This window comes from Falco biarmicus, chromosome 1, assembly GCF_023638135.1.
Source record: "Falco biarmicus isolate bFalBia1 chromosome 1, bFalBia1.pri, whole genome shotgun sequence".
Lineage (NCBI taxonomy): Eukaryota > Metazoa > Chordata > Aves > Falconiformes > Falconidae > Falco > Falco biarmicus.
In genome coordinates, this window is record NC_079288.1 from 7,810,554 (window position 1) to 7,828,892 (window position 18,339).

An 18,339-nucleotide genomic window follows, 5' to 3' on the forward strand; every position below is an offset into this window, starting at 1 on the left:
AAAACTGGACTTATTTATTCTTCCTATGGGATTGTTGTTTTTAAAATTCTTAATAAAATATTGTTAAACATTGCCTGATTATTCTTCATAGTTCTCAGTTTAAATTATTTCTGACAAATTTGTCTTGGCTTTTTTCAGCTTTGTTAAACTGATCCTTTTTGAAGTGCCAGATATATGTGTGATTATTTGGGGTGTCATTTTATTTACTTGCAAATGTAATTGCCATATTCACTTATGCTTATTAATATACTTAAATTTAAACTGTTTTTCAAAATTACATCTACTGTGGAATTCCTTTGTGCTGGATGCACAAATTTTGAGTTAGTAGATTTTTCGATGTAATTCCACGCGCCCCATGATGGTGCCCTGGTATAATTTCTTTTCATTTTCTGTCAACATCCCTTTCATATCACCTCATTCCTTTGTGTCCATTGTGTTCCAGGCACCTGCTTTTACAACCACTCTTCTAGCTCCCTTCTTTGAACTGACCCGTATAGCTTAAAAACAGATCAGTCAACCCTGGCTCTTCCTGTCTAAAAATAACCATCCAGAAAGAGCCTTCTCTGGGTCTAATTGCTGCTATTTTCTCTGTAGACTTTTACATAATGACTGTGTGTTCTTTTGTGATGTATAGCACCAAGCACCTTGACTGTGCTTCACTGTAGCTGGAGACAGTCCATTAAAGACTTAATTGCTTTGATGAATTATTGGTCTGCCTTGGTATAGCGATTCCCACAGAGCAGGACTCCTGCTTTCTTTTCCCTGAAGGCACAGTATTTAGGGAAGGATGTTCCTCATGACACATTTCTGAGCACAATTATAGTAACTGGTCTCTTCTCTTGCTGCAGCTTGCTAAGTTTTCAGAGGACACTCTCAGCAGCTACACAGAGATGGTATCTTCTCAGGTACTATTATTATGAATTGTTTTCTTCCATCTGCACTGCAGAACTTCATTATATCCTTTTCCTCCCTCTCTGATCTCCTGCTTGTTCCTAGACCCTTTTTACTTGTGCCAGTTGTCCATTGTCACCCATTTGCTGCTTTAATTTGCTATGCATGCAGGTTGCATGTCTTTTCCCTGCACCTCCCCATGTAAATGCTGCTCCGCTGACCAGAGATTGAGATGACTTCGATACCGAGTCCAGCTGTGCTTTTCTGAATATGGTTTGAAATCAACTTTCTCTGTCCTGGAGAAAGTACCTCTTTCAAGTCCTCCTGTTCCAGCAGTAAAATAAACTTTTAATGGTGCGTGTCAGAAAGAAGGGAAATACTTTGCTTGTACCAGAAAGGCCTCCTTCTTCAAGCCAAAACTAAAGAACAGAGGGGATGGTGGTCAGCAGCAAGACCAAATGTGAAGAGGGGATCATGGGGTGTTCAGACTTTTTAAAAGTCTGATCCTGTTTCATAGGCTCCTTAATAAGCTTAAGCACATTACTAGTGCTTCCAAGCTGGGGCAAATAAACATTCAGAAGACCGTTTTCTGGGGGAGGAGCTGCATCTGGCCACTCTATAAATTCCGTCATCCAGATTAAACAGGTGGGTAGAGGAAAGACACTTTTCCGTCTAATCTGGCATTAAGATTCCCCTTTCCATCAGGACGCAGATGGACTCTAGGATTGATTACAAATCCCTAGATATTATAAGAATCAACTCATATCTCCTTGCTCCCAGCCACACAGAGGAATGCCCATGGATGCACACACACATGCTTCCTTTGCTGAATATTTTGTTGTCTTCTGTGCCAGTTCATCATTTAGCTGAGATGTTTTTCAGGTGTTAAATGGGAATGACTTGAGCTGACCTTCCTCCTTGAAAAGATCTGCTCCTTTCCATTTGTACCTCTGTAACATTTTTGCTTATGAGAAATCGGTTTAAGTAAGAGCCTTTTTTTCTTCCTGGTGATAGCTCATAATTGTTTTGCATTTGAGCTCATGCCTGTACTAACCCTTAGGATCTAAGGAACTTGATCCAAGGAGCTTTGGGGGAAGTGCTCTGCAGTGACAGCATTCTAGAACAATAGTTAAAAAGCAGTAAAGTAATACTGTAATGCAAACCTGGTTTTGCTGGCTTTAGGAGTGCACAGAGAAAAACATACCCCTCTGGTGCTTGGATTGATTGCTGTCATCCAGGCTCCCTCAGAAACATTTCTGTGTGAAAGATGAAGGGTGCCAAGTTGACATTTTAATTTTGCAAAATATCCCCTTCTTTCAGTTTATTACCATGTTGATTACAATTCATTTTTAATGATGGAGTTGTCAGGGCACGTTGGCTTTATTTCCAACATTGTCACTGCTTCAGTAAGTAACCTTGGGTAAGTCACCTCACCACAGTGACTCCATTTACCCAATTTGCAGCATGGTGATTGTAAGCTTAAGGCCTCAAATTCTGTAATCCAATGGGATGAGAGTTATTTTAGGGAAAAAAATACTGAGAGGTAACAACTGATTCACCCCAAATGTAATCACTTCAGAATTCTTTCCTGTGTTTTTGGATGGACAGAGGTAGTTTCAGTGAATTCTCAGTTCAACAATCAGACTGTGTTAGCGTCCTCTGGAAGGGGGGAGAAATGCCTTTCCCTTGAGAACATCAGCACTGTATCAGTTAACAGGTTCCCACGGAGACTGATGTTTATTTTACAGTGTATCACTGTTGAACCTGAAAGCAGGTAATGTCATAATCCCTTTTTTCCTTCTCTCCCCTTATCTTTCACTGAATGACTCTTTAATTGGCTGATGTCCTCTGCTTCCCTTGGCAGGAAATGATACGCTGTATCTGGAGCCATTTCCTCTGTGTTTTAAAAGGCAAATCCCCAACTCTGAGCTTCACTTCCAGCTTGCTCCATAGTCTGGGATCTGTCACTGTGAGTATTGCCGGGTTGTCAGAAGGAAGAGCCCTATGTGGATGCTTCATTTGCACTGTTCACATCAACCTTCCCTGAGCGTAGACTGTTAGCCATCAGTTCATTGGGCTGGAATTAGAAACCCTTCAGGCACCTGTCTTTGTAGAAGAGTTTGTAACTGCCTTGTCTTGTCCAGGTAGCACATTTACGGCTAAAACAATGGTTAGAGATACCCTGTGGCATCTAACAGAATGTCTGTATTTTCCAGCCCTGGTTCTGGTCCTGTAACCCTCTTGACTCCTATTCAAGAACCAGCTGGTTTGGGTCCTGATAAGGTACTAGCTGAAACAGGTTGAGTAGTTGCTTCCTTCACTTGGTCTTCATGCCTAGTTTTGCAGTATCCTGAGGTAAAATTTGTGTTAAACAACCCATCAATCCCGATAGAGCAAAGAATTCATGGATTTCTTGGAGAGTTAAGTGCAGTTTCTTTAAGACAGAAGGTTGGCAAAGGAGAGACTTGTCTATCTTCCCATGTGCTTATTAAAGTTGCAACATTTACAATTACACATGAACACTGAGACATGTTTTCACTGAGATTTTACTTTCTTGGGGGTGTTGTGGGATGTTCTAGGTGCTCTGCTGTGTAGACAAGCAGGGGATTCTTTCCTGGCCAAACCCCAGCCCAGAGACTGTTCTGTTCTTCAGTGGAAGGGTGGAACCACCTCATGATAGCCATGAAGACCTGACTGATGAGCTTTCTACACGGTCTTTCTGCCATCCTGATATGGAAGATGAGGTGAGTGATATGTACTCCGTAATGTAGTATGTTGACTATAATCATAGTTTGACTGACATGCACAACGTGGTCTTATAGAGGGGGCCCTTTGCTTATAGAGAAGTCTGTGCCACAATTTTGTGCTTAAAAGATAAAGAAGCAGCGAGGATGAGAACCTCTTCTGCAGAAGTCCTAAAGCAGCAGGTGGATCAGTAGTGCCTTATGTTCAGTCCCTGAAACACAACTGTTCATTTTGTTGGTATCTTGCAGCCCCATGAAAGAGATGCTTTGCTCTCTGGCCCCCTGGCAGACACAGTCCACATGACCAGTGAGCAAGAGAGGAACAACTGGTCTAGTGACCCTCCAAAGGCTTCCGATGCCCATGCCCACCGAAAGCCAAACAGCAGAAGCAAGCATCCCTCTGGGTCCAACGTGAGTTTTAGCAAGGACACAGAGGGTGGAGAGGAGGAACATACTCAGGTAAGACATACTGAAGGGGCACACAAGTAGTCTTTTATGGAGCTTTTTTTTTTGTCTGTCCTTTGCGGACAGACTTAAACCCATAGAGTCTCCCTGCTGGGGAATTTAATTGGGAATTCCCTGTGGGATTCTAGGCTGAAGCTGTATTCCTTGTAACCAACTAGAATTTTCCTGTCTGCTGGACCAGGTTGTGGGTGACAGTGAGGTGGTGGCTTGTGAGGCTGAAGACTTTGTGTGTGACTACCACCTTGAGATGCTTAGCCTGTCCCAAGACCAGCAGAACCCCTCCTGCATCCAGTTTGATGACTCCAACTGGCATATGCACTTGAATTCCCTCAAGCCTCTGGGCCTGAATGTGCTACTCAATCTCTGCAATGCCAGTGTGACAGAGCGTCTGTGCCGCTTCTCTGACCACCTCTGCAACATTGCCCTCCAGGAAACACACAATGCCGTGCTGCCTGTCCACGTGCCCTGGGGCCTCTGTGAGCTTGCCAGACTAATAGGTAAGGAGAAATTGGATGAGCAGACACAGAGAAATCAGAGCTGTCAATAGACACTTAATCCTTAGAGAGCACAAGAAGAATATTTCTCTGGTCCTTGCTGCTGAGAAGGTGGAATTACTGAGCTGACTCTTATTGTTCCGTTGCCAAAAAGAGTCTATTAAAGTGATTGCTTTTGGCAAGTTCTGACATTGTAGACACTATCAAAGGAACAAATGTCATCAAGGATATTTCCAGCCAGCCCTGGCTAGGCTTGGTATTCTTCTGGCTAGAGTCTGCCAATCTCATCAGGAGACAAAGAATACCTGCTAATGGACAGATAGCTGCCCTGTCTTTACAGTAATGCTTTACCAGGAGTTTGGGTATAAACAATGTGAGGTACTTCAGCTTGTTTTATAGATGGGAAAACCGAGGCCTAGGGGAAATAAGAGGTTAGAGGTAACACTAGGATTAAAATCTGGAAGCTCTTGAACTCACTTCTGTGCCTGTCCTTCAGTGTCACAGTTCCTCTCTTCAATGAACCAGAGCATGAAAGCTGTAATTACTAATAACATCTAGTCCTTCTGAATGTTATTCATCACTGACCTTGAGCCATCCTCGTGTAGATGCACAGTGAGCCCAGCTGACCTACCTATTGCTGGCGAGATGTCAGAATGAACTCAGGCAAAGTGGGTGGCATAGAAGCAGGAGAGAGGACCTGTCTTTTGCTTTGGTTAGAGCCTAATTTTTCTCTTCCTTGTGTTCACATTTGAGGTTTCACACCAGGTGCTAAAGATCTTTTCAAGCAGGAGAACTATTTGGCCTTGTACCGCTTGCCAAGTGATGAGATGGTTAAGGAAACAATCCTGGGGAAGCTTTCATCGATCACCAAGAGGAGACCACCCCTGAGCCACATGATTAACCTTTTTGTGAAGGACACCACTACCAGTAAGGCCACCCCTTTCTTTGGGCACCCACTTGGTACGGGAGGATCTTTTCTGCAGGCAGCCTAGAAAACGTCAGACTGGAATAGTCTGGAATCCCTGTGGGTTGATAGCTTTGCTCGGCCCATGGCCAGTACAGGTACACTCAGCAAATGTTAGTGATCAGTGCTACGGCATACAGAGGGGGAGAATTCTTCCCAGCTCTGGCTCACTCCAGGATCATAGGTAATTTTTAAAAATTATCTTAGATAGCACCTAGTAGACCTATTTTCTAAGACCAAATGGCACTGCAGTATAAGGTGGGGTTTTTATTGGGTTTTGAATAGACTTCGTTATGGCAGTGAAACTGCTACTGCACAGGGCTGAATATTACTCAGGGTTTTGGCTAGCGATGCTCATTCTTCTGATAATCCAAATCATAAATCATTATCTTTGTGAGTTGTGTGGTGTGTTATATTGCATACTCTATATTACATACTAATAAGGAATCACAGCAATCCCATGCAAACTGATGGTGACCGTGAACACAACACCTGGAGCCATGCTGAATTCATGCTGAATTCCCCACTCCTTCTGTTCCTTCCTATTCTAATAGGCATGGGCTAGGATGGAAAGGATGTACAGCTGGGCACCGTGAGGTCTTAAAGCACCTCAGCAAGATTTAACAGCTTGCTTGTCAGAGCTCTTAGTCTCTTCTTAATACCTTAAATTGCCTGGACTTGGCTCTCTGGAGTTGACATATGTTCAGTATTGAATCTGAAACATGATTATTATGCTGGCCAGGATTTACCAGGTAAACTGTCTTCTCTTGTGCAGTTCTTCTCTAATTTGTATCTTAATCTGGGGAGGAGCTTTTTCATTTGTCCTGATTGCTGCTGTCTTCCCTTTGTGAGAAAGATTTTTTCTGATGCAGAGATTCTTATTGTAGGGAAAGACCTTTAATGTTGCCTCATTTCAACTCCTTATCCTCATTTTTAAACGGTTTAGTTTAGAAGTTGGAGCTCAGACGAATACGTGTGTGACCTGGATTATGCTGTCTAGAGTAAATTCTAAGAGGAATTTTGCCAGGGGAGTTAGTTAACCGTTGGAACACCTCTCATGTGATAGTCTTGTCCCTTGAAACTTTCTAAAGTGTGTACAACTGGAAAGAATGGATTTTGCAGATAATACTGGATGAAATCAAATGGCTCTGTTTATGCAGAAAAGTCAGACCAGGTGATCGTAACTAACCGCTCTTGATACGCTACTTGTGAATAAATCTTTGAATCCACCCACTCCCATGATGTGCTGAAGTCAAAGGGAGATACATAATAAATTCTGCAGCTGTAGCAGGAATAGGAGGTAGCTTATCTCTGTATTCTCTTGCTATTCCATTGAAATATGTGTCTCGCTATCTGGCAGTGTTCATCTCAAATCCATAGTAACCACATGGAAATAAGGGGCTCACCGGCATCTTCAGTGGACTAAAATGGCTCGATACCATCTCTGTCTTCCTTTGCAATAGCTGCACTCTTTGATTCCTTTTGCTCTGTCTCACTGGCTCACTGTAGCAGCTCGGTGCTTCCTAACGAGTCCCAGCAGCCATGAATGGCTAGTCATACTCTGTCCTATTCATTAGTTTTCTCCCTTGTGCCAGAGAAATACTGGCCTTCAAGTTCATGATTTAGGAAGGGAAGAGGCTGGGCTCACTTTGCTGGTAATGACAGCTGTATGAACTCTTTCCAGTTTACAGCACGTACTGTCACTGTCATTTATCCGTTAGAGGGATTGTTGTGTGAGATGCTGGTGGTACTCAATGGGAAATGGATTGCAGTTGCTGTCAGGCACGAATGTAGGTATGTCTGTGTGTGTGGTCATCTGCAAGCCCTTGCTCTGTGTCCAGGGCATAGGTTTTGCATGAATCAATAAACATCTCTTGTTCCCTCTTTCCAAGCAAGGACTATCTGACCGCAGGAGCAAGGTGGGAAGGATTAGGTGTTTATACAATAAAATTAACCAGAGCTCTGCACAAGTACTCCTTTATGTCCCTGAGACAGGCTCCTTCTTTCACACACAGCTCCTATTCGTCTTGGAGGTTTGTTATGCTGATAAACTTGGCATGTGATGACTATTTATAGCAGAAAGCAGAGAGCTGCTATGTTTTGGAAAATCCTCCAGTGTTCCTGAAGGTCCCTGCCTGGTTTGTGCGAGTGGATATTCTTGGCTCTTGATTTCACCAGCTAGTGTGAGCATTTGCAGTCAGCAACTAATGCCTGCAAGAAGCCTTTGGGCTCATTTTTCTTGGCAGTGATGTTTTTTTCATTAGATCAGCTTTGAAGCTGTTGGGGGCAAAGTCACAGAGCAGCTGGAGGAGGGAACCTAGACAGAGAAGTCTACGTGCATGCAATGTTAATGTATCAGTGCAAATGAAAGGGAGCAGGAAGCGTGGAGGGGGAGGCAGCCCTGCATCCTTTAACTTGTGTCCTGTGTCTGGGACCTGCCTCAGACAAGTGGTATCACACACCTTTGAGAAACACTTTAACACCTCTGTCTACAAGAGGGAACTAAAGATTTTAAGTCTGTATTGAAGAGTAAAGTAGTAGAAGAAAAAAACAGGACAAGCTGTGACGTCCATCGATCTTCAGTTCTTCCCTGATCACAACATGAATTACTTTTCTAGAGTCTGTTATGTTGAACTTTTGACCCATCCTGATTTAACACATTTTCAGGACCCATTGTGAAGCAGGCTGCTATCTAATGGGTCGTGCTGTTATCTTCTGCTGCTTGAATGGAAGGTATTCAAGAATAGCTCTTACCCTTTAGATCCACACCTGGCCTAAAATTGAATGTACTTTCCAGTGTAGAGACTTTGATCCCCATAGGCTCATCACTGGTGCTTGTACTCACACAAGAGGCACACAGGAGTATTTTTTCTTTTGCTCTGTTGGATACAGGAGCAAGATATTGTCCCACTTTTTGTAGGAGCAGGACTGTTACACAGCGTAAGGGGAGAATAGGAGCTGACTACGTGGCTCACATTTTATCACAGCCTTGTTTGAACTCACAGTTAGACAAATAGCAGCTGAATACATATCATCCAGTCTTGAATAATTTTTTAATGGAGACTGAAAACTTTCAACAAAGGGGATATCTGGAGTGCATCAAGGTAGTTTGTGGGAACAGTGGCCTTTAACAAATAAGGGAGCAGTCGGTATGATATCCCTTTCCTGGGAGCCTGTATGTGTGATGCTGACTCATTGTTCTCCTACACTGCAGGCACTGAGCAGATGTTTTCTCATGGGACAGCTGACATCATCCTTGAGGCCTGCACAGACTTTTGGGACGGTACCGATATCTACCCCCTCTCTGGCTCTGACAGGTGGGTGGCTTTGTCATTTGGTGCATTCAGGAGCTGCAAATAAATTGCAGAGGGAACCTGCTCACCCTTTATTAAAATTCCCTTTACTGATGCCTGTTAAGCTATTTAATAGAAGCTTCAAGTAGGTTATGAACATGAGCTGTCTCTGCTTATAATTAATAGTTATAATTACAGCAGTGTAAGAGATTAGATAGCAACAAGCACTCTGTTGGACTGTAAGACTAAGCCACTTCTTACTGTATCTGGTAACATATTAGCCTCTAAGAGAGCTCTGACTGTACCATGTAGTAGGACCATGAATTATAATCAGGTCATATGCTGGTGGCAGAGAATCTTTTTTGTTGTTCAAGACAAATGCTTTGTCTTAACACGAAATGCAAGGCGATCAATTCTACCTGCTGCTGACAGCTTCAAACCAGTCTGCCACAATACATCACACCCTTTTAGTCCTGCTGCAGTATCTGACAGTGTCTGTTGCGTTTTCATCTATAGGCTAAATTTCTGCTTCTGCTAGCAGGGCAGACCGGTAACGTTTAGTTTCATTGACTAGCAGCAGATTGTTCTTCTAAGTCTGCCCATCCTCAGGTGTAAGAAAACTAAAAATCCCATGTATGGTCTAATTTGTTACCTTTGTGGGTTCAACATAAGAGAAGGAACTTTACACTGTTCCGGTGACCGAATAGTAACTAAATGGAGACTTCACATACAGCTCCTGGGACCCACACTCGGAAAGGGGATAGAAGAAAAAGTCTGTTACTGTAACCATCTCTGCCATAGATACTGTTGTCAGGGTTGGCAGATCCTTCCTTGGTGTTTATCTCCCTAAAGAAAAATTATCTCTGATGAATTAAGCTTCTCATGTCATGCAGTGAACTTCCTCGGTGTCATCTGGCAGCCATATAGAGCATATTATATTAATAAGTGTATTCAAAGAGTGCTGTGTTCATGCTTATCAGTCTGTCTGACGAGCAAACAGAAGCATTCACCACTGCCCCTGTTGGAATATGTATTTTTGTTGCCCTGTAGTGCCCGAAGCTCAGAGAATGCAGAAACAGTAAGGAAAGTCTTTTTCAGAGTCTCTGACCACTCCTTATGGAACACATTTTTCCAAATACCCAGCTAGTGATTTCTACATTGAACTACAGTGTACGTTGTCAGAAACGTGGCACATTTCTGCTAACTTTGTCCGTTTTTTTTCTCTTCCACGTAGGAAGAAGGTGTTAGATTTCTACCAGCGAGCCTGCCTCTCAGGATACTGCTCTGCCTTTGCATACAAGCCAATGCATTGTGCCTTGTCCTCTCAGCTCAATGGCAAGTGCGTAGAACTGGTGCAGGTCCCTGGGCAGAGTGCTATCTTCACATGCTGCGATCTCCCGGGGACGACACCCATCAAACAGAGCAGTCGGAGGAATAGCTGGAGCTCAGATGGTATGTGTCTTCTGTGCTGTCTATAATAAGGTCTGCTGCTGGGCCAGGTGCTTGCTTTCTGATCGTTCTAGAGCTGTAAGAACATTGTTATTCTGAGTAGCAGATGGAAATTGAGAACTAAGGGTTTCTGAAATAGATGCGCTTCCAGAGGAAGTAACGATGTAGCAGCTGGTAGGTATGTTTCTAGTTAAGTTATTGAAGCTTGCAGAGAAATTCTACTTGTGGGAAGTCTGTTGCTTAAAGCAGACAACTGAAAGTCAAGGCTTCTGGGTATTTCGATACTTGGTTTGCTTTTTTCTAATTTTATCACATATACTAGGTTTTTCAAAGGAATTAAATGTAGGGTGGTATATGGCTGTTCTCCCTTGATAGAGTTTGTTGCCGTGCTGAAAGAACTGATTCCCACTAGATTAATTGTACTTCTCCAGAACAGCAATGAAAAGTGAGAAATAAGCATATACCAACCATTACATAAGTCCTGGAGGCTCTTCCAGCAAACCAGTCTTAATTTTCTTTCTGCCTTGGTCTCCTACTCTGTAAAATGTGAATAATGGGGTTTCCAACAGCCGGGAGGCAGTTGTGACAGTGTTTTCAAAACACTTTTCAGTCCCACCTGTGGCACACTTTCCAACAGCGTGAAGTATTTTATTATTTTGTTCCTTATGCTGCATCCAGCTCCCATTCACCCCAGGCTGATCTGGTGATGGTGAAGGAATCCTGTCAAAGAACCTTTGCAGGCTCTTTGGGAGTGTCTGCAATGTCACTGGAAGGACCACGGTCCGGTTCCTTTGCATCAGCCCCTCGTACTCTGATGCCACTCTGCCCCAGCTAGACTTGCCGTGTTATTTAAACACAGTATGATGTGTTTAAAAATGCACATGTGAACGTTATGCAGCACACATCCTTTACCTTTCTGCCCCAGTTAGAAAGACTGTGACTGATCCCCGTGTTCTGTTTGTCTTTTTCCTTTCCATGCTTGCTGTTTCACACTTGTGTATTCTTGGTCGTGTATGTGGGGATGTCCTGAAACCACATCTGTGATTGGGTATGCTGGGACAAATGGATCTCTCTTCCTCTTTCCTCCTGTACGTGTGTATGTGTGTATCTGCATGTTGCTGTGTGTCTGGGTACTGTCCCCTTGGGTGTTACCTTGGTGGCCTCTCCCACCACGTGTATTTTGTGTGATGCCCTTGTGTCTCAATGTGATTGCGTGTTGTTTGCATGCCTGAAGAAGGGATTGGGGAAGTGATGGAGAAGGAAGACTGTATCCAGGCTCTGAGCGGACAGATCTTCATGGGAATGGTCTCATCTCAGTATCAGGCCCGTCTTGACATTGTCCGCCTCATTGATGGATTGGTCAATGCCTGCATTCGTTTTGTCTACTTCTCCCTGGAAGATGAGCTCAAAAGCAAGGTAAGCTGTCTTTGCTGAACCCCCTGAACTTGCATGTCCCCTGGATGTCTGACTGGAGAGTTTAGCTCCAGTGCAATCTAAGGTTAATCTGGTTCAGCTAGGTCATAGGTCCAGAAGGCACCTACGCTCCAATATGGCATTGGTCTGCAATACTCTGGCCTGGATAGCAATGCTCAAATCTTTTGTCTGCTCACCTACAGGTGTTTGCTGAGAAGATGGGTCTTGAGACTGGCTGGAATTGCCACATATCTTTAACGCCTAACGGTGATGTGCCTGGCTCAGAGATCCCTCCCTCTAGCCCCAGCCACGCTGGCTCTCTGCATGATGACCTACATCAGGGTGAGAGAACCGCGCCTAAGCCACTTTGAATGCCACGTGTTTCCTGGATGGTTCTTTTAAACCCATTCATAGGTTCCTGTGTCCTCACCAGGTACCTGATCCTTCAGAGCTTTGAGCACAAAACTGGATGGGCCTGAGGTGTGTGTGTGCGTGTGAGCAAGAGCGCCTTGTATTTATAGTCTTTCTACCCAGTCAGTACCGCAGTTGTTGGAAACAGACATCCTTCTGTGCACCAGCTGCCGTGATTTTACAGCTGCTTATTACTGGTTTTGGTTCCTGCTGGGGCCCTGGTCAAGGCACCGAGGGTCTCTCGCCTGTGCATTGCTCTTTTTTTTTTTTCTTACTTCAGGTGAGGTTTTGCTTTCTTCTTCCCCTAGAAGAATAAAGCAAGCAGAATAAACTATCTTGTCTCAAAAGAGGAGAGTCTAGGCTCGCATATCTACCTCTGAACAGATTAGTCATCTAAAAGTACTGCATTTTAGATGACTGAGTAGGATCTAAGTGTTGCTAACCTAGAAAATCAGGCCTCACGTTTCCTGGCTTCTGCAGCACCATGTGAATATACCATGTGGGTGGCACAGGGGTGGCAGAGGCACATTTGTGCTTATTGTTTATGCTGCTTCTCTCTGCTCCAGTTTCTCGAGATGATGTGGAGGGGCTTCTGCTGATGGAAGAGGAAGGGCACTCGGATCTCATCAGCTTTCAGCCAACAGACAGCGATATCCCCAGCTTCCTGGAGGACTGTAACAGGGTGAGGCCCCCTTTCCCTACACATCTTGTACTGTTGTCATGGCTAGCAGCATCACCTCATTACTCCCAGAGGGAATGCCTCTTCAAACCAGATTGACTGACTGGTTTGCATTGGTACTCCTGATTTCCCCAGCCCTCTTCCAGCTTGGTATCTAGAGCCCGGGAAGTTTGGTGTTCTCTCAATCACTTCTGCTGAACAGGTCTTTTCTTTGGAATTTAGGAACGGAGATGACCACACATGGGGTGGCCTTGAGAGCTGCATCTCAGTCCGCCTGGGTCCCCTTCCCATGTGCTGGGTGGGGAGTGGGAACGTCCCCACATTCCGTGCAGACAGAAGAAACTTTGTCTGTCCTCCAGCTGTTAGCCGGGTCTGGTGCTGCCCAGTAGTCAAGAGTGTGGGACAAGCTCCTCCTGCCTTATAAAGAACTCAGACACGCTCAGCAGAAGCTACAGAAGTATCAGGGATGCAGATTTTTTAAAAAATAAAATCCATTAGGCCTGGTTTTAGAAAGCAGACAGCCTTGCTGTGTGTTGGTATGGCTGCAATTGAAATGGATCTAGCTGCTGGGAGACAGCACATAGTCTCTGACTGCATTCTCCACACAGGTAAAAAAGTCCTTGGAAATCCTTGAGCACAGGTTTATCATGCTGATCTTACAAACCCTGAGGGCAAGCACAGATAACTTAGTATGTCAGTGTAGAACTTTAGCAGAAAACTTTTCACAGTGGCTTGGGAAAACCAGCTTCTGTCTGCAGGAACATCAGTTTGTATCCGATTTTGAAGTTGCAGAACTCTGGGAATCATCATTCTCATTTCAGCAGTTCCCTCTGAAATGCCTGTCCCTCGCACCCATACTCCCCTGCTTAGTCTCTTCTCTTTTTCAGGCCAAACTCCCAAGGGGGATCCACCAGGTGAGACCTCACCTGCAGAACATAGACAACGTGCCTTTGCTGGTGCCCCTCTTCACAGACTGCACCCCGGAGAGTAAGTGGCACAGGGCCTGGGCCTGTCCTACTGCTGCCCATGAGTACCTTCCCCATCCATCTGCTCTGGCTCGTCTGAGTGTGGGCATGGGTGAAGGGAAGGGGTTACGGTCCAGAAATCTAGGAGATCTTGATGTTAATGACCCTCTGTCACTATCTGTGGGAAGCCAGGTGTTAACTTCATTTCAATGCGGCTGTTCCCTAGCTACAGAATGGGACTAAGAACCACTCCTTCCAATTTGCATGCATAAGAGACACAAAAGCAAACATCCAAAATGCTACTGCCTTTTATTAAATAAGCATTATCAGTGTGCTAGTAGACTTTGATCTCTGCTCACAACCCTCACTGCCTTATATAACTTGGAAATCGCTTCCCAGAAGAATTTTCCTCTGGCAGTTGCTGTTAACACCTTCTGCGGCTTTGCAGAGTTTTTGATTGCAGAGATCAGAAAGGACAAAAATTTTTTATCTCTCTGAGAGATACTGTTTTTTCTAAGAAAGGGGCTGAGTGCTTAGCTGACTAATACCTGTCCAGTCCACAGTAAGATGCTAGGCATCATTACAATTTGACATTTGATGTACCTCTGGGCACAGTTTACAGAATGCCAGTGAGAACCAGTTGCAGCCCAGTCTGCCTGAGCAGTCAGTGTCCAATAGATTTCCTCTCTCTTTTTGACAAAGTGGCAGTTCCCCACTTCATCTAACCCCTGTGCTGCAGATTTGGCTGCACCGGTCATTTAGCGACTAAGTTGTTTACACAGGAATCTGCAGAGGGGGGGGGTGGGTTTTGTTTTTTTTTTTTTTTTGCCTGGAGCATTCTAGAAAATTCATATCTACACAGAGCACTGTGCACAGAACTACAGAAGAAAAATTGGATCAAACAGCAGCTTTGATTTAGAGGCCCTGGGAGGGTGTTGGTAAAAAGATTGATGAAGGCTAGAGGTGCTGGTGGGAGCGCAGGAACAGGGGCTGGCTCAGAGTGTGGCTAAACACGGCACTGCTTTCAGAGTGGTTCGTTACACTCGCTCTGTTCCTTTAGACTTGGAACAGTAGTGATGTGCTGCTGAATGGAACTTAAAATTGTGTACTTGTCGTAGGTTTGAATTATTTAGGTTTATTTAACTTCTGCTGTTTTGATGCTGAAGCAGTCTATATTGTATACCCAGGCTATACCTACGGCTCTGGTCTGAAAGATGTGCTAGAGATGCAAATCTCTGGGTCACAGTTCTGGGAATCACAGCTGAGTTCCTGCCAAGGGCAGGTATACAGGGCACTTGGACCGCAATTAATTAGCTATCTAATTGTGTACTCTGACTTTGGATCTCACTGTACATGACTGCTGAATATCATTTGGGGCAGTTTTAAAAGATCTGGCTGCTTGTTATCTAGACTGGAAAAGGGTGTGTGAAACACTGCATCGTTGTGTGCATAATTAGACACCGCACTATGTCTCTCCTTCTGTCCCTTTGCAGCCATGTGCGAGATGATCAAGATCATGCAGGAGTACGGGGAGGTGACTTGCTGTCTGGGAAGCTCTGCCAACCTGCGGAACAGCTGCCTCTTCCTGCAAAGTGACATCAGGTGGGGCAGGATCCAGGCTCCTCCAGCTGCCTTTGCCTTGAGCTTAACAAGTGCCCAGCCATGAGTCAGACCAGACCTGTGGCTTGTGCAGGGAGACGCTCACAATTGCTCTGTCCATTATTAGCGGCATTTGTCTCCGTAAGGGAGGTATTGGATGGGATGATGACCTAGATCTCTCTACACAGAGATATTTAGCTCTGTCTTTGAAAGGAAGATGTTACTCTTGCATGCTGAGGTGTTGTGCACCAACTGGTGTTACAGATGCTTCTCATTGGGTGAAAGAGTGGAAATGCCCCTCTGCATCAGCCAATTTGTTGACCTTAAGCTACAAACCCAAATACGCTCATTATTTCTCTGATAATAACTGAAAGCCTAGGGAGGCTGATCCTAAATTCATGTCACAGCTCAGGACTTCTCTACCAGTGAGGTAGACCGAGGTTGCATGGCACAGCACAGCCCAATTTTACAAGCTGCTCTGCAGTGAAACATAGTTTCTCCTCTGGGATGAGAACTTTCACTAACGCTCCTGTGTTGTCCTTGTAGTATAGCACTGGACCCTCTCTACCCATCTCGCTGCTCCTGGGAGACTTTTGGCTATGCCACCAGCACCACCATGACTCATATCTCTGATGAGCTCACACCACTGCAGCTCTCAGGGCAACTCAACAGCCTGCCTTGCTCCATGTCCTTCCGCCAAGAAGAGAGTACCAGCATCATAAGGCTTATAGAGCAGGTAAGCCAGGCACGTCCCCTCTGTAGTACTCACCCCTCTGCCTGCAGCTCACAGAGAGCAAAGCTCATGTAAGCATTTTTGTTGTGTTGCCCACAGTAAACTGTCAGCGTCAGTTTTGCTTGCGTCTCCTGTCCTTTATTCAGGAAGCACAGAGATACTCTTCCTGCCTGATCTTACTGGTCCAAGGTGTAGGGTACGGTTTGGGAATTGTGCCTTGCAGCAACAGAACATTAATATTGTTCAACTAAAAGTATAAACTTGCAGAGATCCCTAGCCAGACAACCATGCAGTGTTACCCCCCCAAAAAAAGCTAGGAGTTTTAAACAAACTTACTCCTTGCCTAAAATCTGCCTTTCCTCTACATCTAGAGAAGAGACCTTCCCCTTTTGCTTACAGTGTGTCCAGATCCTCTCCCCTCCCACTTCCCCTGCAGCCCACATTTTCTGCCCCTGCCTGCCAATAATTGCTCTTGGCTGACAACTGCTCCCATCACAGCAAAGGCTCTGACGGCTTGCGCTTCCTTCCAGGCCAGGCATGCAACGTATGGGATCCGCAAGTGTTTCCTCTTCCTGCTGCAGTGCCAGTTGACCTTGGTTGTCATTCAGGTGAGTCCTGGCCTGGCTGGGGACAGCATTTAGCTCAGATAACAGGAGTACTAGTGGGGATATGGGTGGCTGCAGTGGGACAGCCACACGAGAGGGGAAAATAACCTTCAGCCAAGTTTACACGGCATGTTTGGGGAAGTTACAGCTAGAGACTACGTGATCTCAGCCAGCATTGCCCCTTCAGCCAGACCCTCCTATGGAGGTTTCTTTTCAAACCGTTTTTTCCCCTGGAGAAAAGCATCCCCTGCAGCACCTGCCCCAGAAACCTGGAACATGTGGAGGGGCTCTGCAGTGGCAGCCTGGTTACCCAAAATGCCACTGTCCTCCCCCAAAACACTGGGATGAGCTGGCAATAAGACTGTCCTAGCACTGCTCACGCTCTTCACTTTGCATTGTTCCTGTCCAGTTCCTCTCCTGCCTGGTGCAGCTGCCCCCCATCCTCAGTACTACAGACATCGTGTGGCTCTCCTGTTTCTGCTACCCACTGCTCAGGTGAGTCTGTGACAGGGTGCATCTCCTGCCTCCCACCCACAGGATCCACAGACCGGTCCCCCAGCCTCACTGTGTCCACATTAAAAGAAAGCTGACCACCCACAGCATGCTAAAAAGGCTGCAAGAGTTATTCCAAGCACCTGCTTGGATGAGGAGCTTAGAAACACAGATAGGAGCATTTGTGTACTGCTGTGTAGCCCTGCCTGCTGTCTGAGAGCTGCTATTATCTTGTGGCTTGAACCTCCAGCTGAAAATCATCTTCTGATACTGTTGCACTGGCTGGAGTGTGATGGAGAGCCTAGGGTGTGAGGCAGAGGCCAGGGCACCACGGGTGGGTTTTTCCCCCATCACACATTTGGGGTCATCTCTCTCCCAGTCTGCACCTTTTACAGCATATGCTTAAGGCAGTGGCCATGTTAAGTGCCAATGCTCCAGGCAGTCTGAGGAGGTTATTTGGGTTTATATGTTAGAAACAGATGACAAAGCAATAGTTACAGTACCTGAACTTGTTACTGAGAGACAAACTTACCTTTTCCAGCATCTCACTCCTGGGCAAGCCTCCCCACAGCTCCATTATGACCATGGCAACAGGAAAAAACTTGACTTCCATTCCTAAGAAGGTGGGTGACCCCATCAGATTAAAATGATTCACACATTTTTCTCTTCTACTTTGTCCCAGCATTGATGCATTGCTGAGGCCCTGTGCCTTCCCAGCTCACTTGGTAAACTGATCCATGGCATGAGCCATGCTATCCAAAATCCTGACACGGACGGGAAGGGAATCCCTTAGTGCCAGCACGCCCACAGGGTTTATCTGCCGTGCAGAATCTCATCTGTACAAAAGCTTGTCTTTTGCAGCCACTGGTTCCCTGATGGTTCATGCAGGGGAGGTTGGGCCGGTGACATGCCCGTTTCATCCTCCTGCCTCTCCCTTACTCACAGACTCAGCACTACTTCCTGTTCTGCTTCCTGCTGAAGTTCAGCCTGACCATCTGCTCCTGCCTCATCTGCTTCGGGTTCACACTGCACGAGTCCTGCAAAGAGGTGAACGCCACCAGGCTCAATCTCACAGCCTGCTCCTCCATCATGCTGCACAGGTGAGGAACCGAACCTGGCACACGCTCCCCCTCACCCTGCAG

At 45.4% G+C, this 18,339-nt stretch overlaps 1 protein-coding gene across 8 annotated transcripts in view; it reads left to right on the top strand.

Annotated features, from left to right (window-relative positions):
• TMEM94 (transmembrane protein 94) overlaps positions 1 to 18,339 on the top strand; it is a 52,382-nt gene that overhangs the window by 28,437 nt on the left and 5,606 nt on the right. For 7 of the 8 annotated variants that reach the window (XR_008819223.1, XM_056323223.1, XM_056323220.1 and 4 more), the window contains 18 exons: positions 849 to 905; positions 2,756 to 2,860; positions 3,471 to 3,635; positions 3,885 to 4,094; positions 4,282 to 4,597; positions 5,348 to 5,521; positions 8,773 to 8,875; positions 10,086 to 10,303; positions 11,535 to 11,716; positions 11,917 to 12,055; positions 12,691 to 12,806; positions 13,691 to 13,790; positions 15,262 to 15,370; positions 15,914 to 16,103; positions 16,631 to 16,708; positions 17,115 to 17,200; positions 17,739 to 17,820; positions 18,143 to 18,297. Coding sequence is in view for 7 of the 8 variants with exons in the window: in XM_056323223.1 (XP_056179198.1) it covers positions 849 to 905; positions 2,756 to 2,860; positions 3,471 to 3,635; positions 3,885 to 4,094; positions 4,282 to 4,597; positions 5,348 to 5,521; positions 8,773 to 8,875; positions 10,086 to 10,303; positions 11,535 to 11,716; positions 11,917 to 12,055; positions 12,691 to 12,806; positions 13,691 to 13,790; positions 15,262 to 15,370; positions 15,914 to 16,103; positions 16,631 to 16,708; positions 17,115 to 17,200; positions 17,739 to 17,820; positions 18,143 to 18,297 (2,585 nt within the window). In the remaining variant the exon portion in view is untranslated. The remainder of the gene's footprint in view (positions 1 to 848; positions 906 to 2,755; positions 2,861 to 3,470; positions 3,636 to 3,884; positions 4,095 to 4,281; positions 4,598 to 5,347; positions 5,522 to 8,772; positions 8,876 to 10,085; positions 10,304 to 11,534; positions 11,717 to 11,916; positions 12,056 to 12,690; positions 12,807 to 13,690; positions 13,791 to 15,261; positions 15,371 to 15,913; positions 16,104 to 16,630; positions 16,709 to 17,114; positions 17,201 to 17,738; positions 17,821 to 18,142; positions 18,298 to 18,339) is intronic. The other variant, XM_056323225.1, reaches the window with a different exon arrangement.